At 42.4% G+C, this 18,063-nt stretch overlaps 1 protein-coding gene across 17 annotated transcripts in view; it reads left to right on the top strand.

The window, feature by feature from the left end:
- The window catches only part of CADPS (calcium dependent secretion activator), a 177,996-nt gene that overhangs the window by 106,149 nt on the left and 53,784 nt on the right, over positions 1-18,063 (top strand). For 7 of the 17 annotated variants that reach the window (XM_026857209.1, XM_026857208.1, XM_026857199.1 and 4 more), the window contains 4 exons: positions 541-604; positions 1,383-1,506; positions 14,368-14,474; positions 15,735-15,743. In XM_026857209.1, coding sequence (XP_026713010.1) covers positions 541-604; positions 1,383-1,506; positions 14,368-14,474; positions 15,735-15,743 — 304 coding nt within the window. Of the gene's footprint in view, positions 1-540; positions 605-1,382; positions 1,507-4,861; positions 4,880-11,650; positions 11,753-14,367; positions 14,475-15,734; positions 15,744-18,063 lie in introns of all 17 variants that reach the window. The other 10 variants (XM_026857200.1, XM_026857198.1, XM_026857206.1 and 7 more) reach the window with 2 other exon arrangements.

Genomic DNA, 18,063 nt, shown 5'->3' with positions numbered 1-18,063 from the left:
GGATACTGCCCCCACAAAAAGGGATGAATTGCCCCCTGTGCACCAGCGGGGCCCTGGGCAGGTTGGGCACATTTGCACGCAGATGAGTGATGTGCATTTGCACGCAGAGTCCCTGTGGGAGCCCTTTGGAGCTGCCACTTGCCAGGGACAGTGGCTAGTTTGGCCGGTTACCTACAGCCTGATGCATCACCAGGTCTCTGGCTGGAAGTAAATGTCCTTTTCAAAGGGGCTTTTTCTGTTGTTCCATTCTTAACAAGAAGATGATATGTAACTCTCTCCTGTGAGATCTAAAAACTCTCCAGGTGACACCCAGATTTAATAAGCTGCTAAAACGATCAGCTTATTACTACCCTGTATTCTGTTTTACTGCCTTAGTATCCACACCATCAAACCCCTTCAGAAAATTACCTTGTAGAAAGACTGCTCATTCCAGTCAAAGGGACTGGATCGTGGCTTGGGCATATTTAGGAAAGCATCTCACCCTGGAAGGGCTTGTTCACATGCACCTGGTCTGATGTTAACGTGATGTGGTTTTTCTAGGTACTGCTTTCCATTTGGCCGTCCAGAAGGTGCACTAAAAGCTACTCTATCGCTGCTGGAAAGGGTAAGCATAAGAATAACAGGGAGTAGTTAAAATTACCTGTATTCATGTATCTGTCTATCCAGAAGAGCTTGAGGAACTGTTGGTTTTGCATAGGACATGTAATTAATCATCGTTCATATTGAAATGGGTGTTGTTAGGTGGGGCTGTTACCTCTCCTGCTTTGTCTCGGAGGCCAGTGTGTGCCTGGCCACTAAAGGCAGCGCAGCCTGCGGCTGTGTTGGTGGTGGAGGATCTTGCTGGCAAGCATCTACATGGCAGACCCTTGTAAGCGATGCCTGGCTGCTGTCCGGTGCAATTCCCATCTCAAGGCAGGCTCATTCCCCTCAGGCATAGGAAACCTGCTCACCATCATCCTTCCCATCCCTATTTCTGCCTTCCTGCTGCTCCCACATCCTTCTCACCTCTGTTAACACGCAGTATGGCCAAGACCAGACCTAAACCCAAGTCAATCAGCAGAGCCTGAGAAGGGCGTAACATTGTCTGGCACTGGGGAAGTTGTGATAGATCTTAATGACATGCCCTAAAAAATCAGAAGCACAACTTTCAGGGCACGCCACAGGGTATAGATGCAGAAGGGGAATAGTACAGCAGGGGTAGGTCCCATGTCTCAAGCTGGCCAAGGTGACCTTGTAGCAGATCCTGCATATTGTACACATACCCCTGCATATGGTACACATACCACGCAGCGCTGGTGTAGGAATGGATGTATGTACTGGGCTTGGAGAAAAGCAGTTGTGTGTGCCCGATGCCACAACAAATCAGATTTTCTTGTGTCAAGGTTCTGATGAAAGACATAGTTACTCCGGTCCCTCAAGAGGAGGTAAAAACAGTCATCCGTAAATGCTTGGAGCAGGCAGCTCTAGTCAATTATACTCGACTATCAGAGTATGCCAAAATTGAAGGTAAGGCTCTTTCTTTGTGAAATTACAATTTTGTTATGTTTCTAGGCGGCAACTGTGGCTTGGAGCTATTTAAAAGAAGCTCATTTGCTATTTATTCACTTGTCAATAAAACTGATGTGATTCTGAATCATTTTTGTGGTGTTGGCTTCGGAAGCAGTTAAGAATGGAAGCTATGCAAAACGTTTCTTTTTCTGGAAAAGAGAGAGGAAACAGTTAAAAGGAACTGTAGCTTGGTGTTGTTTTGTTGGTTTTTTTTTTTTTTTTGATCGTTAGTGCATTTGGCCAGTGGTATAGTATTCAGACTCATGTTGTGGTTTTAAAAAACAAATTGAGAAATACTTGGGATGTCATCTTTGCAGCTGAAGGTATAGTGCAGCTAATTGCTTGTGACAGTGGAGTTCAGGAAACAAATGTAAAATAAGAAGCTGAAAAACTGTTTAATCTATGCTTAATCATTTGTAACCAATTTAAAATGTCTTTTTTCTGGGAGTATTTCATTGTCTTCGCAGTTTGAATAGCATTGCATCAGTGATCCCATACTTGCATCAGATTTCTTTCTTGTCACTCTAAATCTGGCATAGCTGATATTATTGACCTTTTAAGTTATGGGAGAATAATAGCCAGTGACCAGAGACACATGTAGCCATCAAAAAGACATTTTAAAGCTTGCTGGGGGATATGTGTTAGCTGAAGCTCTATGATCCAGTCGTTCTTTACATGTTAATCAGTTTATGTTGGTACCTTGTTGGCTGCCATTCCCGACTTGAAACTCCTACCCAACTTTATCTGAGCTCCCAATTGCTTAAACCTTATATGTTCCAGATGAATGGTATGTTCTGCTCTAGACTTTGGGTTTCTGTCATGTGTGATGTGAAGCTTTCCCACAGCTGAGATTATTGTTGTATGCCTCTAGGACAATATTGAGAGGAGAAAAAAAAAACAAACCCAAAACTCCCTCTGATTTGTTCTTAGTTCTTATTTACATGAAAAATTGGGTTATTATACGACAAATTGTACAGGTTCTGTACATGACATGTCCTCTCTTTTTCCATTTTTTTCTGTCTAACGATGCAAATTGTGTACCAGTGGTAATGAATTCATTGTTATGCATCCAGTGAGAAACACTTAAGAATTGGGCACTAAAAGGATGTTTATCAACTCTTGACTTGGTAATGAGTGACAAAAATAGAGAAGGAACGAAGGTTTCATAAGCACTGTATTATCAGTCAATTTATCAAAGTACTCAACTTCACAGGATATTTTAATTGGTGTATTCTGTAAAATGCAATGTTTAAATATACTTGACAAGGATGGAGAAGGACTGAGAATCAAAAGCAGCTTTTCTGTTGATGGATGCTTCTACCCAGGGCTGGCTCCCTTAGGTTCTCTGTGTAAATATCACTAACTCGTTGGTAAGATTTGCTCTCTTCTTTCAGATAAATCTATGCAAAAACAAACTTTATGATCTGTAAGTAAAAATGCATTCATTTCCAAAGTAGAACAGTTAGTGTGTACTTTTCCTTTTGTGCCTCAATTCTTCTTGGTTGTGTTAATTATCTGCCCTCTTTTTTGCACTGTGACTTTTAGGTCTGGGAATACTTTGAAGCAACAAACCTATTTTTTTCCAGCTACCTTTTCAGAGAAATAGTTCATTCCACACTACCTGCTCTCTTCTGCTTTTCTCCTCCTTTATCCGTGATTGGCCACAGCCACTTTTTGATACTATCTCTATAAAAGTGGTTGTAACACCAATTTCCAAGCATGCTGGGATTGTTAATTCGAACAACCCAACATCCGCCAGCTGCATGCATCAGGTTTTCTCTCATGAGCATAGTCTACTACATGTTCAAATACTTCCTTAGAAGAGCAACTAACAAATTTGCCTCAGTGAGATGCATTCCTGCGTGCCCATACATGGCTTTGAAATCTTGCTTTTGAAAGCTGATATTTGAATAGCCACATGTTTTAAGAGTTTTGTCAGAAATGCAGGACCAAATCTGGCAGCAGTGCTTGAGGCTATGCTTATGAAGAAATACCTGTGAAAGCCTTAGATACTGAAGGCTGAAATCCTTAGTATCTCGGAGCCTTAAACCGATGAAATTCTATTTCCCTCTATTCATGACGTTTTGATCATTATATTCTTGCAAACAGTTCAGAGCAAACCTCTAGAGTCATGGTCACAGCCTCTCTTGTGACTCATGGGCATGCTGAATGGTTAATCCAGTAGATCTCCAGATTTAACCCTCCTTTTTTTCTTTTTTCTTTTTTTTTTTTTTCTTCCTTTTATCCTGTGTGTATCCCAAAATACTCTACGGCTACTTTTCTTTTAACCTAATATAAAATTTTCCTCTGACCTATAGCCTATAACCTCTTTACCTCTGACCTAAGCCTCTTGCATGCCCAAATCCTCTTTTATAGGGAAAAAGAGAGAAATGTATGAGCATCCTGTCTTCTGCTTGGCCTCTCAAGTGATGGATTTAACCATTCGTGAGTACCTACCACCCTCCTCTCCATGCTGTCCTCACTCTTTCTGTTTTCATTACCTCAAGAAAGTCCAGATCCAAACCAACTCACTCTCCTTGCTTCAAGTCTTTTAGCATTGGCTTGTCTGTTGCTTCTGTCTGTGAAACCCAGTGTGAGAAGTCCAGTCACTTTTTATCAGCCTAAACCAGGTTAGACAATTAACCCATCTGTTTGTGATAAACTCAGATCGTCTGTGAGTTTTTTCAGTTCTTCTTTATGTCCGTGACCTGAATGCATTTTTACTTTGCTTCTGTGTAACCCCAATTTGTAAAGTGCTTGTCACTGGTACACAATCAAAAGGTAGCAGCTACATCGGGGAGAAGTGAGCTAGAGGTCAGATAAAGGACACTTGGAAAAAGCCGTCCCTTTGCCTGCGTATAAGATCTTTACCCAGTCCTGTGTATAAGATCGTATAAGGCTGTCCTTTCTCTGTGCATCAGATCTTACATGTCTCCTGTCTGTTAGCTCTCGAGCGGAAGGATGCGCTTTACTTCCTCTCCTCCTCGATTTTTTTACTGACTCCTTTGCACCGAGCTCTGGAGGGGACATCCCAGACCCGCTGTCACTTGGAGATCCCCTCTGTGTCCTCAGAGCTCACCCTCTCTGGTTTTCTATTTGTGCAGCGTTTTCTTTCACCTCTATGAAAGGAGCTTCTTTTGGTAACCCCATGCTTTGAGGGGGGCGGGGGGCGAGACGGGGCGACTTTTCTTCTTTTCAAATGTCATATATCACGCATAACTGGGGGGCTGTGCGGTCCACTTGCTCATTAATCCTGCATATCTGTTCTTGTTTCTCTCTTTTCTCTCCTTGTTGCTTTCTCTCTTTCATATAGAGAATCAAAAGGATGCAGGTGAACAATTGTATATGCATTATAAATTGCTAGGACTGTTGAGTTATATTTATTTTGTTTTCTTTTTTTCATAGCTCCTTAAGATATGTACTCCTTCAGGCTGAAAATGGAGATGCATTAATACTTAAGGAGTTAATTTGTGCTGTCTACATAGTAATCTCCTTTTCCTCCTTCCTTAGAATAGAGTGTAGATTAGAAATACCTTATGGAAATTTAGTATCTTCTTAGGAGACAGTTTTAGAGGAGATTCTAGCCTTTGTAAAGAGAAAGTTTCTTGTTTTCCAAAAGAGCTGCAGTTCATTTTGGGTGAGAAAATGTTGGTGATTTGGCCATTAATTTAACACACCTAACAAGCACATTTATAACTAAACTAACGTTCATTTTTGGTTGTCATATCTTCTGTTTTATGCCCTGATGGGAGGACTGGGTTTTTAATTTTTTTTCTTTTATTTTCTATTTTTTTGTTAATGTGTAACAAATGATCCAGTGGGACAGAAGTCATGTTTGTCTCTCGTTTATAAACTGTGGTGACATGTAACAAGGCAAAGGCTCAGCTCAAGTGCCAGTCTTTTCAGAAGGGATGGCGGAGCTCTGCAGCCCCTGTTCTCGTTTCTGTTGTATCCCAGAGTCCTAGTTCAAAAGTCCTTGAAACCTGAACTGTTCATTTCTTTTTGTGAGTAGATTGTTCTGTTTTGTGGAGAAAAAAAAAAAAAAAAAGGGTTGATTTCAGCTCCATTTGCAAAGGGAAATTGCAGCGTGAGAGGCTGGGCCAGGCTCTGCCCTGGCTTCCCCAGGCCTATGCAGCCCAAATTTGACCCATGATCTAGAGCTATTGCATGACAGTAGAAGTAATTTTGAATAGCAATAAATATTTAGAAAATGGAGAGTAAGTTTTCCTTACAGCTGTGAGGTGCAAATAAACAAATAGCAAATAGAACAACCCCAGCTATTACCAGTAACTACAGCGGATTAAAGTGAGTGCAGGCTGCTATGCATTAAGCACAATAAATGCACTTGAGCATCGTGCTGCTGGCACCAGCTCGCCATGTGCTTACGGTTTAGAAATTCAGCAGGATGTTTCTATGGCCCAGCTCATTTAAAAATCAAACTGCTTCTTCTCAATGCTGGGAGCGAGTGAAAGGACACAGGGAGTTGCGACTCTGCTGCTTCGTGCCCACAAATCTCCCGTTGTCTTAAATGAAAATTTTTCAGGCAAGGTCAGCAGGACTTGAAATCAGTTCCTCAGCTTAAGTGGAGTCAAAAGTGCCTGGGTTTTGGCCTGACTTTTTATTTATTTTGCCAGAAGCGAGAACAAAAATAAGATACTGAAAACAACTTCTTCTTAAACACACAAATGTCACCCTTTGGTGTCCTTTCTCCTGAAAAGTGTGTAGTCTCTTGCCTGGCTTTAAAAATATTGAAATAGAACACTACGCTAGAACAATTAAAGGTGAATGATTTGCTTTAATTATTAATCAGACAAAACTACTAAAACTCAGATTAATAAGTGCAACCTCCTAATAAGCGTTCGTCTACTTATTATATATGTCAGGAATCCATTGTACCTTTAGAAAATAACTTCTCCATCCCTTGAGCACAGCATTTGAAATGTGCTGCACAGTGTTAATGGTTGGACTGGATGATCTTCAAGGTCTTTTCCAACCTTGATGATTCTGCGTTGGAGGCACTGAGGGATCCCACGAACACACGTGCCCTTTCTCACTGCTGGAGTTGAGTACAGGCAGCTTTAGAGTTGGTGCTGATCAAGGCGATAGTTGTCAGTTTGACAATTGATTGTGTTGAGTATGAGACTTTTTTTTTTTTTTTTTTTTTTTTTTAGCTTTCAGACCAAGTATTTCTCATATTGTGATTTGATTTTGGTCTCTGTAAAGAGAAGATTCTCGTGGTACTGCTTAGTTGATACACAGAGATGAGACATGAAGGAGATGTGGGGGTGGAGGCAGCCCTCGCCTCGCTGTTCGGTGCCGCAGCGGCAGAGCAGTGGGGCGCAGGCTGCAAGCAGAAAGTAACTGGAGAGCGGATGGACCCACTGAAGTCCTGTTGCTCTGTCACCAAGGGAAATCAGCTACTCGGGCTATCTGAAAATGCCAGGTTTCTGCTTGTCCCGCAGCCTCCCCAGCCCCTGTCAGGGAAGCAGGGCTCTGGAGGCACAGCATCTCACCACGCTGCACCATCCTCCCCAGATCTGTCCCTCCCAGCCAGCCTGGCAGGGAAGCCTGACTTCCCTCCAAAGCACACCCAGCAGTGGGTGCCAGGGTGGGTGCAAAGCCGAAACGTGGTCAGTGCAGGGATCAGTGCTGCCCACAGAGCAGCCACGGTGCCCGTGCAGAGGCAGACACCTCTCGGGTGCCTGTATCAGGCTGGGGACACGGGTGCACCCCAGGAGAGGGACACAGCACGGCGACTTCAGATGCATCAGCCTCGGCTGGCACCAGCCATGGAGCATCTTGTACGTAGCACTCGCCCCAGCAGGCATGGAAGGCAACTCCTCAGCTGAGGGGTTGGGTGCAGAAGAGGTTGGGTTTCAGCTAGAGCAATGCCACGGGTTGTTTAGAAGCAGTGGTATTTTTCAAGCCATTCGTACTGGCCCTTGTCAGAGTCCCCATGTTCACTTTACGTCACTCGCCTTCCCTATTTCTGGATCTCAGCCTGGGAAGCTCTGTGCACTTATCTGTAACTCTTAGCGAGGGTGCTGAAGGATGAGGCGCTGAGCTGCTGAGCTGCCCCAGGATTATCCTGGTCCGAGTCAAGGAGAGGTCCTGTGTGATTTGTCAGCCCAGCTGCCACTGGGCAATCACTCCTAGCATTTGTGATAAACCACAAAGCGTAAAAAGAAAATATAATTACATTGCCCAAATAAACACGGGTGCAAAATATATGAAAAATCAGTCTTTGTATGAGGGAGTGGAGACTGAAGACATTAATAAATCATGCACTTTTTAAGTCAGGCACTTTAAGTATAGCTATAACCTACATTTATGTACTGCTGAACTGCTGCTTTATTTGCTTCACCCTTAAAGTGCTGTTCAGTTGTGTTTAACAAAGAATTTTGATGCAGCTTTCGATATTTCCTCTCGCCCTTTCAAAGACTACTGTTTAAAGCAGTATGAAAGTTATTACAAGAGCTTTAGCTTCGGAAATCACAAAAATCTGCATTGTGCTGTTAGATTTCTACAAGTCTCCTACCAACTGCAGAGCAACTTGCTGCCTGAGGCATGAGATACAATTCAGATATACATAAAAATTCCTCATAGGCTGAATAATCATCAGAAAGTCAGGAGATCAGTTCTCTTTTCGGTATGTTGAGTTTTGAGATCTGAATTAGAGTCTTTTTCTCAGTTGAAAAAAGAAAAATGATATTTTTTTTTCTTACTTTTAAGATAACACATCTTATTTTGAAAGAAAAACATTATATCATCACTGAAATCCCTTTCAAGATACATGCAAATTCATTTCACGCATATAATAAAAGGCTGCTTTGCCTCGTCCTCGGGCTAAGTCCATTATTCTTGATAGTTATCTTGAGCACAGCAGCTCTTTTTATCATTTTCATGATTGGCTCGCAAATGAACACACACATAACACTTATATACCAGAGCCTTTGGCAGGGGTCATATATTTTTAATTATTACAAGGAAATCATTGAGTCAGTGGCTACGCTTTTAAAAAATATGAAAAGCCAATAATGCTCTTCTCCTATTGCAAGTGTAATTCTCACTATTGCTGATGTGTTAGTAGCCCATCTAGCAGAAATCATGGTGCTGAGTGAGAAATACATAGTTTGAAAATCCTCCAGTCCGTAAAGTCTCACACAATGAATTGTATGCAATATGCATACCCAAAGTAGCACAGATATTTTAATGTACTTGTTATTGCAGGCTGAAGCTTATTGCAAGCACAGCCTGAGAATTTGCCACGTAATTCAAGTTTCTGTGAGTATTTTATTAGCAAGTATCACTCAGAAGCCTACAAACCTTTGGCAGAAGTTTGTCCAGGAAAGCAGTTTGTCATGTTGTTAGTAAGGAAGAGGCTGCTCCTGCCTCTGCTTTCAGTGATGGAGGTGATTAAATCTTATCCATTTGACATACGTGAGCCACAAATTACAAGAGCATTCCTGATGCTAAACTGGCTGTGGTGAGGGATTAGAGAGGAAAAGGACAGGGAAGAAAGAAAAGCCAAAGTGAAACGAAACCTGCCACACACACTGCAGCTGATTGCTGGCAAGTGCTGTAAAACCCATCCAGCCTTACGCATCTCCCTGGCTCTGAGCAGGAGCTGAGACACCCTGTCAAAGGGACCTCACGAATTATCTCCGAGACCTGGACCCAGAGAAGCAGATAAACTCCAGTGCCTGATGGGGCATTGCAGTCATGGCCCCATTTCTATTTAAATTTACAGAGGAAATTAATCACTCTCCTTAGCCAGACCTTAATCTTTTAAATTTTCATGCAATAAAGAGACAACAAAGAAAAACATGGGTTGGGGATCATGAGGCGTTCAGCGCCCCCAGCAAGGGAGAGAACTCTTCCTCCCCTCTCCTTTGGCTCCAGGTGGTTTTGCAGCCATCATGCAAGAGCCCTGAATTTGGGTCTGAAAAATTTAAATGAACAAAAGAGCTGAATATTTGTGCCCATTGGGCCAGATCAGAATTACATCAAGAATTTGTTGCTTAACCTGCAGTAATCCCTTGTGGAAGCTTGTTTTCAAGAGGTGGTGGTGGTGGGGAGATGCCAGGAGCAGGGGTGAGGCGCTGGGGGGGTGAAAACCACCCCGGGGCACTGTGCTGACAACTGCACAGCGGGAGCCTCCTCCAAGCTGTTTTGTACGTGCTGCACTAACGATTCGTGGAGTCCCAGTGCTGCTTCATCTCTTGCCTTTTCCTCCTCTTCCTTCTCCGTTAAGGACTTTCCCTAGGACAGAAGACACTGGCACAAGTCAGGCCCATTAGACACTGTGGGATCTATTTTCCAGTGGGTAGCTGTTGGGGATGCAGGGGCTGGACTCACGTTTAAGGGTACTTGAAGGTCGCAGTGCTGAGGCGTGGGGGGATGCAGTTCTGGGATGCAGTTTTACCCTGGCTTTGGCGCTCAGGAGGAGCAATCTCTCTTTGACACTTCCAACTTTGGAGCCTGACCAACTCCCCTGAGTGACAAGGGGTTCCCACCACGTGGTTGCCAGGTGTGGGTGGGAGGAGATGTGCAGTTCCCTCTCCCCGTGGTCCCTTCCCATCTGGGGACCTTGGCAGAAATTGCTCTCTAGCGATGGGCAGTAAAATATTCTTACGTGTGGAGCTCAGGAGCCATCAGCGAGTAGCCAAATTGAATTCTTGCTTATGTTTTAAATTAGAGTGGAAGTCATTAGACCAATACCCAAAAAGCAGTTATTTTTGTCACTTGAGGCTGGGAGGTTTGTTTCTGGGGACAAAGCCACCCGTGGTAAACATTGAACAAGGATCAGGATAACTCCAGAGACGAACGCATAGATTTCTTTTCCTGTTATCAGAAAACAATAACAAAAAAATCCCACCCTGAAACCAGTAGCTTGAATCTGATTGAATTAAATTATTACACAGCTTAAAAGACTAAAAATATGTGTGTGTGTGTGCGTGCGCACGTGCGCATTGTATGCGTGTTTATGTATGTGTGTGTATCTCTGTGTGTGGAGAGGAGAACCAACCTAACTCATACTCTTTAGCACTTTACTCGAATATTCTTTATTATACTTTGATAACTGTTATAATTCTGTGAGAATTAAAAGCAATCAGAAATCTACTTTGCACAAGCCAAACGATTTTTATTTTTTTTTCCCCCACTGGAAAATGCAAGCAAAATGGCAAGGACTTTTGGCAATAGAATGTCCAGATAAATATGCCAGATTCCTTGCAAATGGCATTATTAAAAATAGTCACAATGCCGCTAAAAACTGTTATTAAATGGAATAGAAACTATTGTGTTAATATATTCACAGTATATAATTTATTCTCTGAGTGTATGTAAAAGGAAAGGCTATTTTCTTTGAATTTTTCCTATGCTGATATTGTAAACTATATGACAGATGGGTCAAGTCCTGATTGCAGTATTCTAACATTTGGAATAGCAAGTAACATATTTGATAGAGCTGGCAAGTTTTTATATATGATTCAACCCAGAATATAAAAGCCACTAGAATTCCAAGTTGAAAATAATTAAATGAGCTGGAAACGATCAGGAACCACACATTTTTAAGTGACAGATTTTTTTACATGTTTAAATTGCACAAGAATATTTTATAGCTCCCTTTAACCAACAGTGACGTTTAATTCTAAAATGTGTAATTGATATTTGCAAAGCAATTAATTCCTGTGGCTCATTATTCTATTGCTAAATGTACCTAAGCATTGGGGTGCTGACTTGAAGTCGTCTTTTTTAGTTCACCTTTTCTGAATTCCGGAGTTTTAACTGAATTAACCTATTTCAGTTTCCTCACATGGCTGCATGAAGTGCAGTTTCATACTTGCATTGAATTTTTAGCTTTCTGATTGCACAGTGCTGTAGGATGTTCGAATCTGCTGACTTCTAGAATATGTGTTGTCAAATGGTGTCATTCCCGTGTAATACTTCAAGTACCGATAAGCAGAAACCCAGCAGCTTATTCCATTTGTATTTGATCATTTCTGCTTATGTTCCTTTTGAAGTTTCCATCTTCTTGTCACTGTTTATGAAGTCATTTGTCTCTTTACTTTCGGTGTCTCTCTCCGTCATGCACAAGCAGCCCGTCCATCCAAGCCTAAGCCGCCGGCTGGGCCACCACCATCTCAAACGCAGACTAACATGATAAATCATATGCTCAAAGGCATGGCCAAACAGCCGCCAAGTACTGTAATAAGTCTTCCTTTCTTTTATTCAGTGGTTTTCTAGTCTAGCAGTTGCTTGCGTAGCAGTAGAAAGCTAGTTCTCATGTGCAGCTTTACACAAAGTACCTAGCGCGATGTGGTAGGTTTTAGAGATTTAGAGGTAGCATTTATTTCAAAATGTCCACATTTTTTTGTCTAGCAATGTCTGACATATGCAACATTTTCAAATATCAACGTCAGCACAAAATAACATTGTTGTTGCATAACATTTTGCATGAAAACTATAAATATGTATGAGCTTTACATGATGTTGGATGAAATGTTTGATAAGTATATCGTATACGTTTCATGTAACTGTCAGTGCTCCAGCTATCTTAGCAGAATATTCTGATGTATAGTAACTTAACCAGGGAAATATTTAAAATAAGAAGAAAAAAAATTAAGATTGACATCTGCTGGCTGCCAAAGTTGTATAAGCATCAATATTTTCTTTAAAGACAGCATCTCTGAGCAGTTGTTCTTATTAACACTTTTGTCTTTTAGTTGTATTTGAGAGCAGATCAGTGTTGCAAATGAGAATGGGCCTGATGCTGCTCTGATCAATGGAAAAGCTTCCCCTTGGCTTCAGAGGTGCAGAAACAACCAGAGCTTACTAAGGGACGTGTCTTTGGGCCTCTTTTGCAAAAGGAAGAGGTTTCTACTTCTTGTAGTTAGTGAGGTGCTGGATTGAATAGGAGAAAGAATGAGGAGTTAACCAGCAGTTCTTCGATTTCAGTATTTGCCCAATAAATTATATTAAGGGGAGCCTGGATTTTTTTTGTGTGTTTCCAGTGATACAAGAAACAAAAAGAAAATTGGAGAAGAAACCCCCAAGGCCCCTATTTGTGGCATAAATCAACAAAAAAGTAGAGTTAATTTGCATGGTGCTTTACCATGTTGCATCTCTCAGCCAAGCTGAGCACCTGCAATGCCAGACTTCAGCTGACCAGGTTACTGAGCTCCTCTGAAAATCAGCCCGTGTACCCCTCGCTCAACCACCCAAATGTGACCATTCTGAAAAACACGTCTTTCCTTTTTATAGTTTACAAGAAATACCTGTGGACAGGTATTCAGGGAAAACTAAGAGCTGGCAAGATTTTGAGGGGGACAATTAAGTCCTTTACAAGACAGGGGTTTCTCCCCAGGTCACCCAGTAGAGCAGAGCAGTGCCACCTGCATGCGGCCACAGTTTTCCGTTCCAGCAGTAAAGACCTAAACGCTAGCAAAAAAATCAGTGAGTGCAGAAGGCTGGAGCAAGATGCCCATCCAGTATCTTGCGTGTCAGAACAACCCGAGCTGCTGGCTTAGCTGGGCTCCTTCGGAAATCCTGGGGTGGTTGCTGGTAGTGGTGCCTCAGTGCATGTGCTGCTAGGGTTTTGCTGTGTGGAGGGCACACAGTCTGTTGTACGCTGCCAGCTGCAGGTTGATTTGGCTATTAGGTTTTTTGATACTTCACCCGTTTACAAATTCTCCAGCTCTCCAGCTTTGGTATCATGCAGTTCTTCACCCTAGCCGCACGAGAGAGCCGGGACTGGCAGCCAGTCATTGACCGGAGGGACACGTCTCCCAGTGAACGTGGTGACGTGCTGCAGTGTAGGTGCATCCCCAGGGAGCAGGTCTCCTGCTCCACTTCTCCTCAGGGCCACCATGGCAGGGAGATTTCGCACACCTCCGAGAAGCGAGCCGTGGTGTCAGCTCACAGAAACCTCCTCGCTTGCAGTCAGCCAGCTCTGCAGAAGCTGTAGTTTGATGAAAATGTGATTATTTTCTTTTTCTCTCTATTATTTCTAGTGAAATACTCTAAATGTGCCAGATTGTTAGCACTTCGGATGTTTAATAATATAAATTACCTGGAAGAATATAATTTAATTATTTTTAAAAGCCTTCGGAAAATGCTGCAAAATAGCTCAACATAGCTAACGCCAAGCTCCAGGATTTAAACTCTTTGGTTTGTTTGCGGGGTTTTTGCTGTAAAGTTGCATCTCTTTTCCCATATAAATCTTGCCTATGAACGCTTAGTGGGATTTACCACTTTCCACTCCCTCCAGCATGCGTAAGTCCTTGACCCTTGTGGAGTTAAATCCTGGAGCAAGGCAGACCTGCAATTTTTGCTTTCAGTAGCAGGTGACATTTAAATTGCTCGAGTCTGACAATTTATTAAAAGTACAGACAGATTTGTTTGAATTGATCTTCTTAAAAGAATTTTAAAATAATATAGGCATGATTTCTATAATAGCATCATCTACACTGAAGGATACATACTGTTCCTATATTAGTGGCCAGATGCTGTCTTTAGGGAATGTGATGTTCTTATTTGAGCTAATAAAGTGGCACCATCTCACCATAAAGCAAAACAACTCTGACAGTATTGTGAAATTTGGAGCTGGAGCACTGTATTTTCGTAGTATAATAACGAATGTGGCTTTCTGGTTTGCTCAGTACTAATTATATAAGCATTTAACATATGCATGAAAAGATCTTTAAAGCTGTAGAATATTATCGGATTTTTTTTTTTTTTTAAAAACCTCTAAAATAACTTACTGTACGTCTAGCTTTTCATTTTGCCTCCCTTTTAACTCGAGTTCTTGTACTACAGAAAATGTAGGCCGGTTAGTCACACCAGCTAAAAAATTAGAAGATACAATACGTCTGGCAGAATTGGTAATTGAAGTCCTACAGCAAAACGAAGAACACCATGCGGAGGTGAGCAGCGGTGCCCTGCGAGGTCGTGTCCCCCAGGTCTTCAGCAGGCTCCGGTGGCTTGCTGGCAGCTTTGTACATTTGTGTGATGTCTTCCCACCTGGTGATGGGTTATCTTCTTTAAAAGCCAAAAGCATTCCTAAATAATGGTGGCTCGAGTGCAATGAAGGCAAAGTACAGTTCAGGAAGATTTGCTTTTGCAGAGGGGAGGGGTGGGCTACAGGAGGAATTAATTAAGTTCTGCTCTCCTCTACGTCAGTCTGCAGCCTTTCATACAGTGCCAGCAGGAGCCAAATCTGGCCAAACGTATTCACCACCAACTACATACAAGAGCAAGCCCGTGAACTTTTGAGAAAGGTCGTATTTCCAAATAATGTCTTGTGTTTGTGCCTCCAGACAGCATTAGCGGGTCCCTGCAGCAGCTTAGCGCTCCTGCTGTCCAGACCTGGAGCAAGGAAACCACCACAAAACAAAACAGTTATTTTTTTTGTCCCTTTCTGAGCATTCAGGTCGTTTCCGGGGGTTTCCCTGGGCCCCTGCGGTACATGATTAACTCACCTGGTTTCCTGTTAGCCTCTTCTGCCTTGGTTTATTGGGAATACCTCAAGTACTAGTCACAGAGGTTAGGATGAATTATTCTCTGTTACTCATTATTTGGATTATCTAAGGCCTAATACAATACTCCTAACTCTTCAAAGCACTTTAACAAAAAAAAATCATGTTTTAAACGCACTGAAATCATGTCATAGTCAAATATTAGACCAGAAAATCATGAGGCTTGATCCTGGAAACACTTGACCCCACAGGCAGCTGACATTGCTAGCTGCAGTCCCGCTCTCGGCACGTGGGGACATTTCTGCCCAAGCAAGTGATGTTGCGTACCCATGTAAGTATTTGCAGGATTGAGTCCCCTGTTTTCTATAAATCTGGTGCTCTTGGATGCATATTGAAAAGTTAACCATTTTGAAATTCAGAGTGAACAATTATTGTTGATGACTGTAGGTAATGTAGCACTCATTCACTATTTTCTCTTTTCCTTCCCATTGATATATATATATATACTCACTATATTTTGCATTAAAAGCATTTGATAAATAATTTCACAGTCACCTAAAAATCATTCCAGTGTATATTAAACTTGCAGTATAATTTAACTTATTGATAATACACAACAATCCACAACACCCAACTAATGCCTGATTGCATATTTAAATTTCCTCCCTGTTTTTCTACTGTTCATTCAATCTTGGATGATCCTGGCAGGGGAAAGAGGTATGTGACTAAACCGAATGAAACGAGTCACTCCTGTCATATTTCGTGCATGCCCTCTCAGTGCCATGTTTCCTACTGGGATTTTACCCGGGTTGCCCTCGCTTCCGTAACTTTGACCGAGGAATGTAACAGCAACTTCGAGTCGGCTGCTTGCAGAGCTGGTAGCCTGACACAGGAGGGTAAATGTGGCATAGTAGTCCGGTCCATGCATGTAGCAATGGGTATATTTTACGAGCGCTGCAGTTACATCCCAACACAACCCTACCTGCCTGGACTCTCTCCTCAGCCTGTTGTTACCTCTGTCGTTTTGCATTCACCCGACCTCTAGTACACTGTGGTGGAGATGGACTAAGTACTACACGAGTGCCTAGAATGGTAGTGGTCTTCCTCTGGTTTTGTCTGTATGTGCCTTGTACTGGATATACAGTATTTATATGTAGAGAGAGAATATACGGGATGAAGAGTGAAATAAACTTCATTTTTACAAAAGCGAGGGGGTGCTCGACAGCGCAGCGCTTGTGCACGAACTGCGATAACCTGTCCAAGGATAACGAGTGTTTTATTCCACTCCTCACCAGCACAGGCTGGAGGTACAACCAGCCGGGAGGGAGTTGTTTTTAAAACGCAGGTTATTATGAAAAGAGGAGGTTTCTGAAGGAAGCGGTTGCAGGGCGGGTCGCGTTCAGCCAGCCACGCTGCCGAGAGCCTCACCAGGAGGAAGACTCAAAACTGTGCTCCAGCATCTTTTGTGTCATAAGGTTTTGATTAGAGACAGAAGGCTAATGTCAGCGTGGATAGGAGGCATCCTGGTCCCTTGTTCTGAACGGTGACCTGGAAGGGTGAAATTCATCTCTCCAGAAGCCTGGCACACTGTTGGTACGTTACTGAATCCCTGTCCTGAGGGTGGCTGCGGCATTTCAGCAGTGTACAGGCAGTTGGCCAGCTCTCTGCATACTTTGAATTGCACCCAAAGGAAGAGAGAGAAGAGGCTGGGTGGTTTATCACTAATTTTTATTATGCATTGTAGCCACATTATGATCTCACTGTGCAATGAGAATTGCTGAGGTATTGAATTTTTTTTTTTTTTCCCCAAAAAAAATTATTCCAGGTGAGGGTTTTTTGATAGGTTGTCCTTTCACCTGGAGAAGGTTTGAGCTGCGAGGTGTGACTCTTTGGTCTACTTTGGATGTTCAGAAGAAAAGTAAATAGCACCGCTTACTGAAGAAATGCCTTAATTTACTGAAAAACAACAGTTTTTGCAATTAAAACATGCCCCCTTTTTCCCCACATGGACATCCAGGCAGACTCCCTAATGAGAACCCAGAAAATAACACTCAGAGCATGGAAAATGTTCAAAATACATTACAACAGAAGTGCCGTGTCTAGTTAGTTGGGTTTGTCTTACCCGTAAGAGAGAAGCAAACCAGCGCAGGCAGGCAGAAACACAGCAGAAACCATGTGCCTACGTCTGTAATCTGTGAGAGCGGGAGGTCTCTGTCATTGTGTCATCTCTCCCATCAGACGTCTCCCACCTCCCTTTCCATTTCCCTGGATGACTGATGACAAATGCCAGAGACAATGGCATTCACCTATTTTTAAACTTGTGTTTTCTCTCTCTATGTATATGTATGTGTATATGTATATATGTATTTTAACTCCTTGAGGTCATACATATATACATGTGTATCCATGTGTAAAATATACAATAATAGGTGTGTTTGGCTAGAGAGCACACTTTTTTTTCCCCACTGTGTTTTGAGCAAAGCAGGTAAGTAGATGGTAAATAAATGAAATGTTACCATCTTGAAGGAGATTTTCAAAGTATGATGTTGCTGCTCCCACCGCAGGAAGGTCCTGCTCATTGAGACTAGGGAGGAAGAGGTTGAGGATCCTGACGTAAGTTAGGGACTTACAGAGCTAAAATTTGACTTTCCAGCAAAAGGAAAGCTGTGACTGGTTTGGGCATTTTTTTTTTTTTCCCACAAATGATCGCATGTTTTTCTTCATATTTTCTCCTAAAACTAGCTTTTTCTTTTTTTCTTTTTCATGGAAGCAGGTTTTTATTGCAGGACTCTGAAGTGTTTCTGTTGGGATGTGTTGCAGAAGATATTCTTTGGCCTCCCCTCTTTTCCCTCCCTCCAAAATGCTGGTTGCCATTGGTCCTTCATAGCAATCACCTCTTTACCCACAGACCTGTGGGCAGTATCTGCTGGGGAGACAGCTTGGCAGGCTCTTGGCAGGCCAAGACAAACCACATCAGAGCAAGGAGATCACCCTGACATCCTCCTTGAAAACCACAGACAAGTGCTACTTATTTTAA

The sequence above is a fragment of the Athene cunicularia genome (assembly GCF_003259725.1).
Source record: "Athene cunicularia isolate RWA chromosome 12 unlocalized genomic scaffold, athCun1 chr12_part1, whole genome shotgun sequence".
NCBI lineage: Eukaryota > Metazoa > Chordata > Aves > Strigiformes > Strigidae > Athene > Athene cunicularia.
Note: the sequence above shows the minus strand (reverse complement) of the source record. Positions and strands in the feature narration are given on the sequence as shown.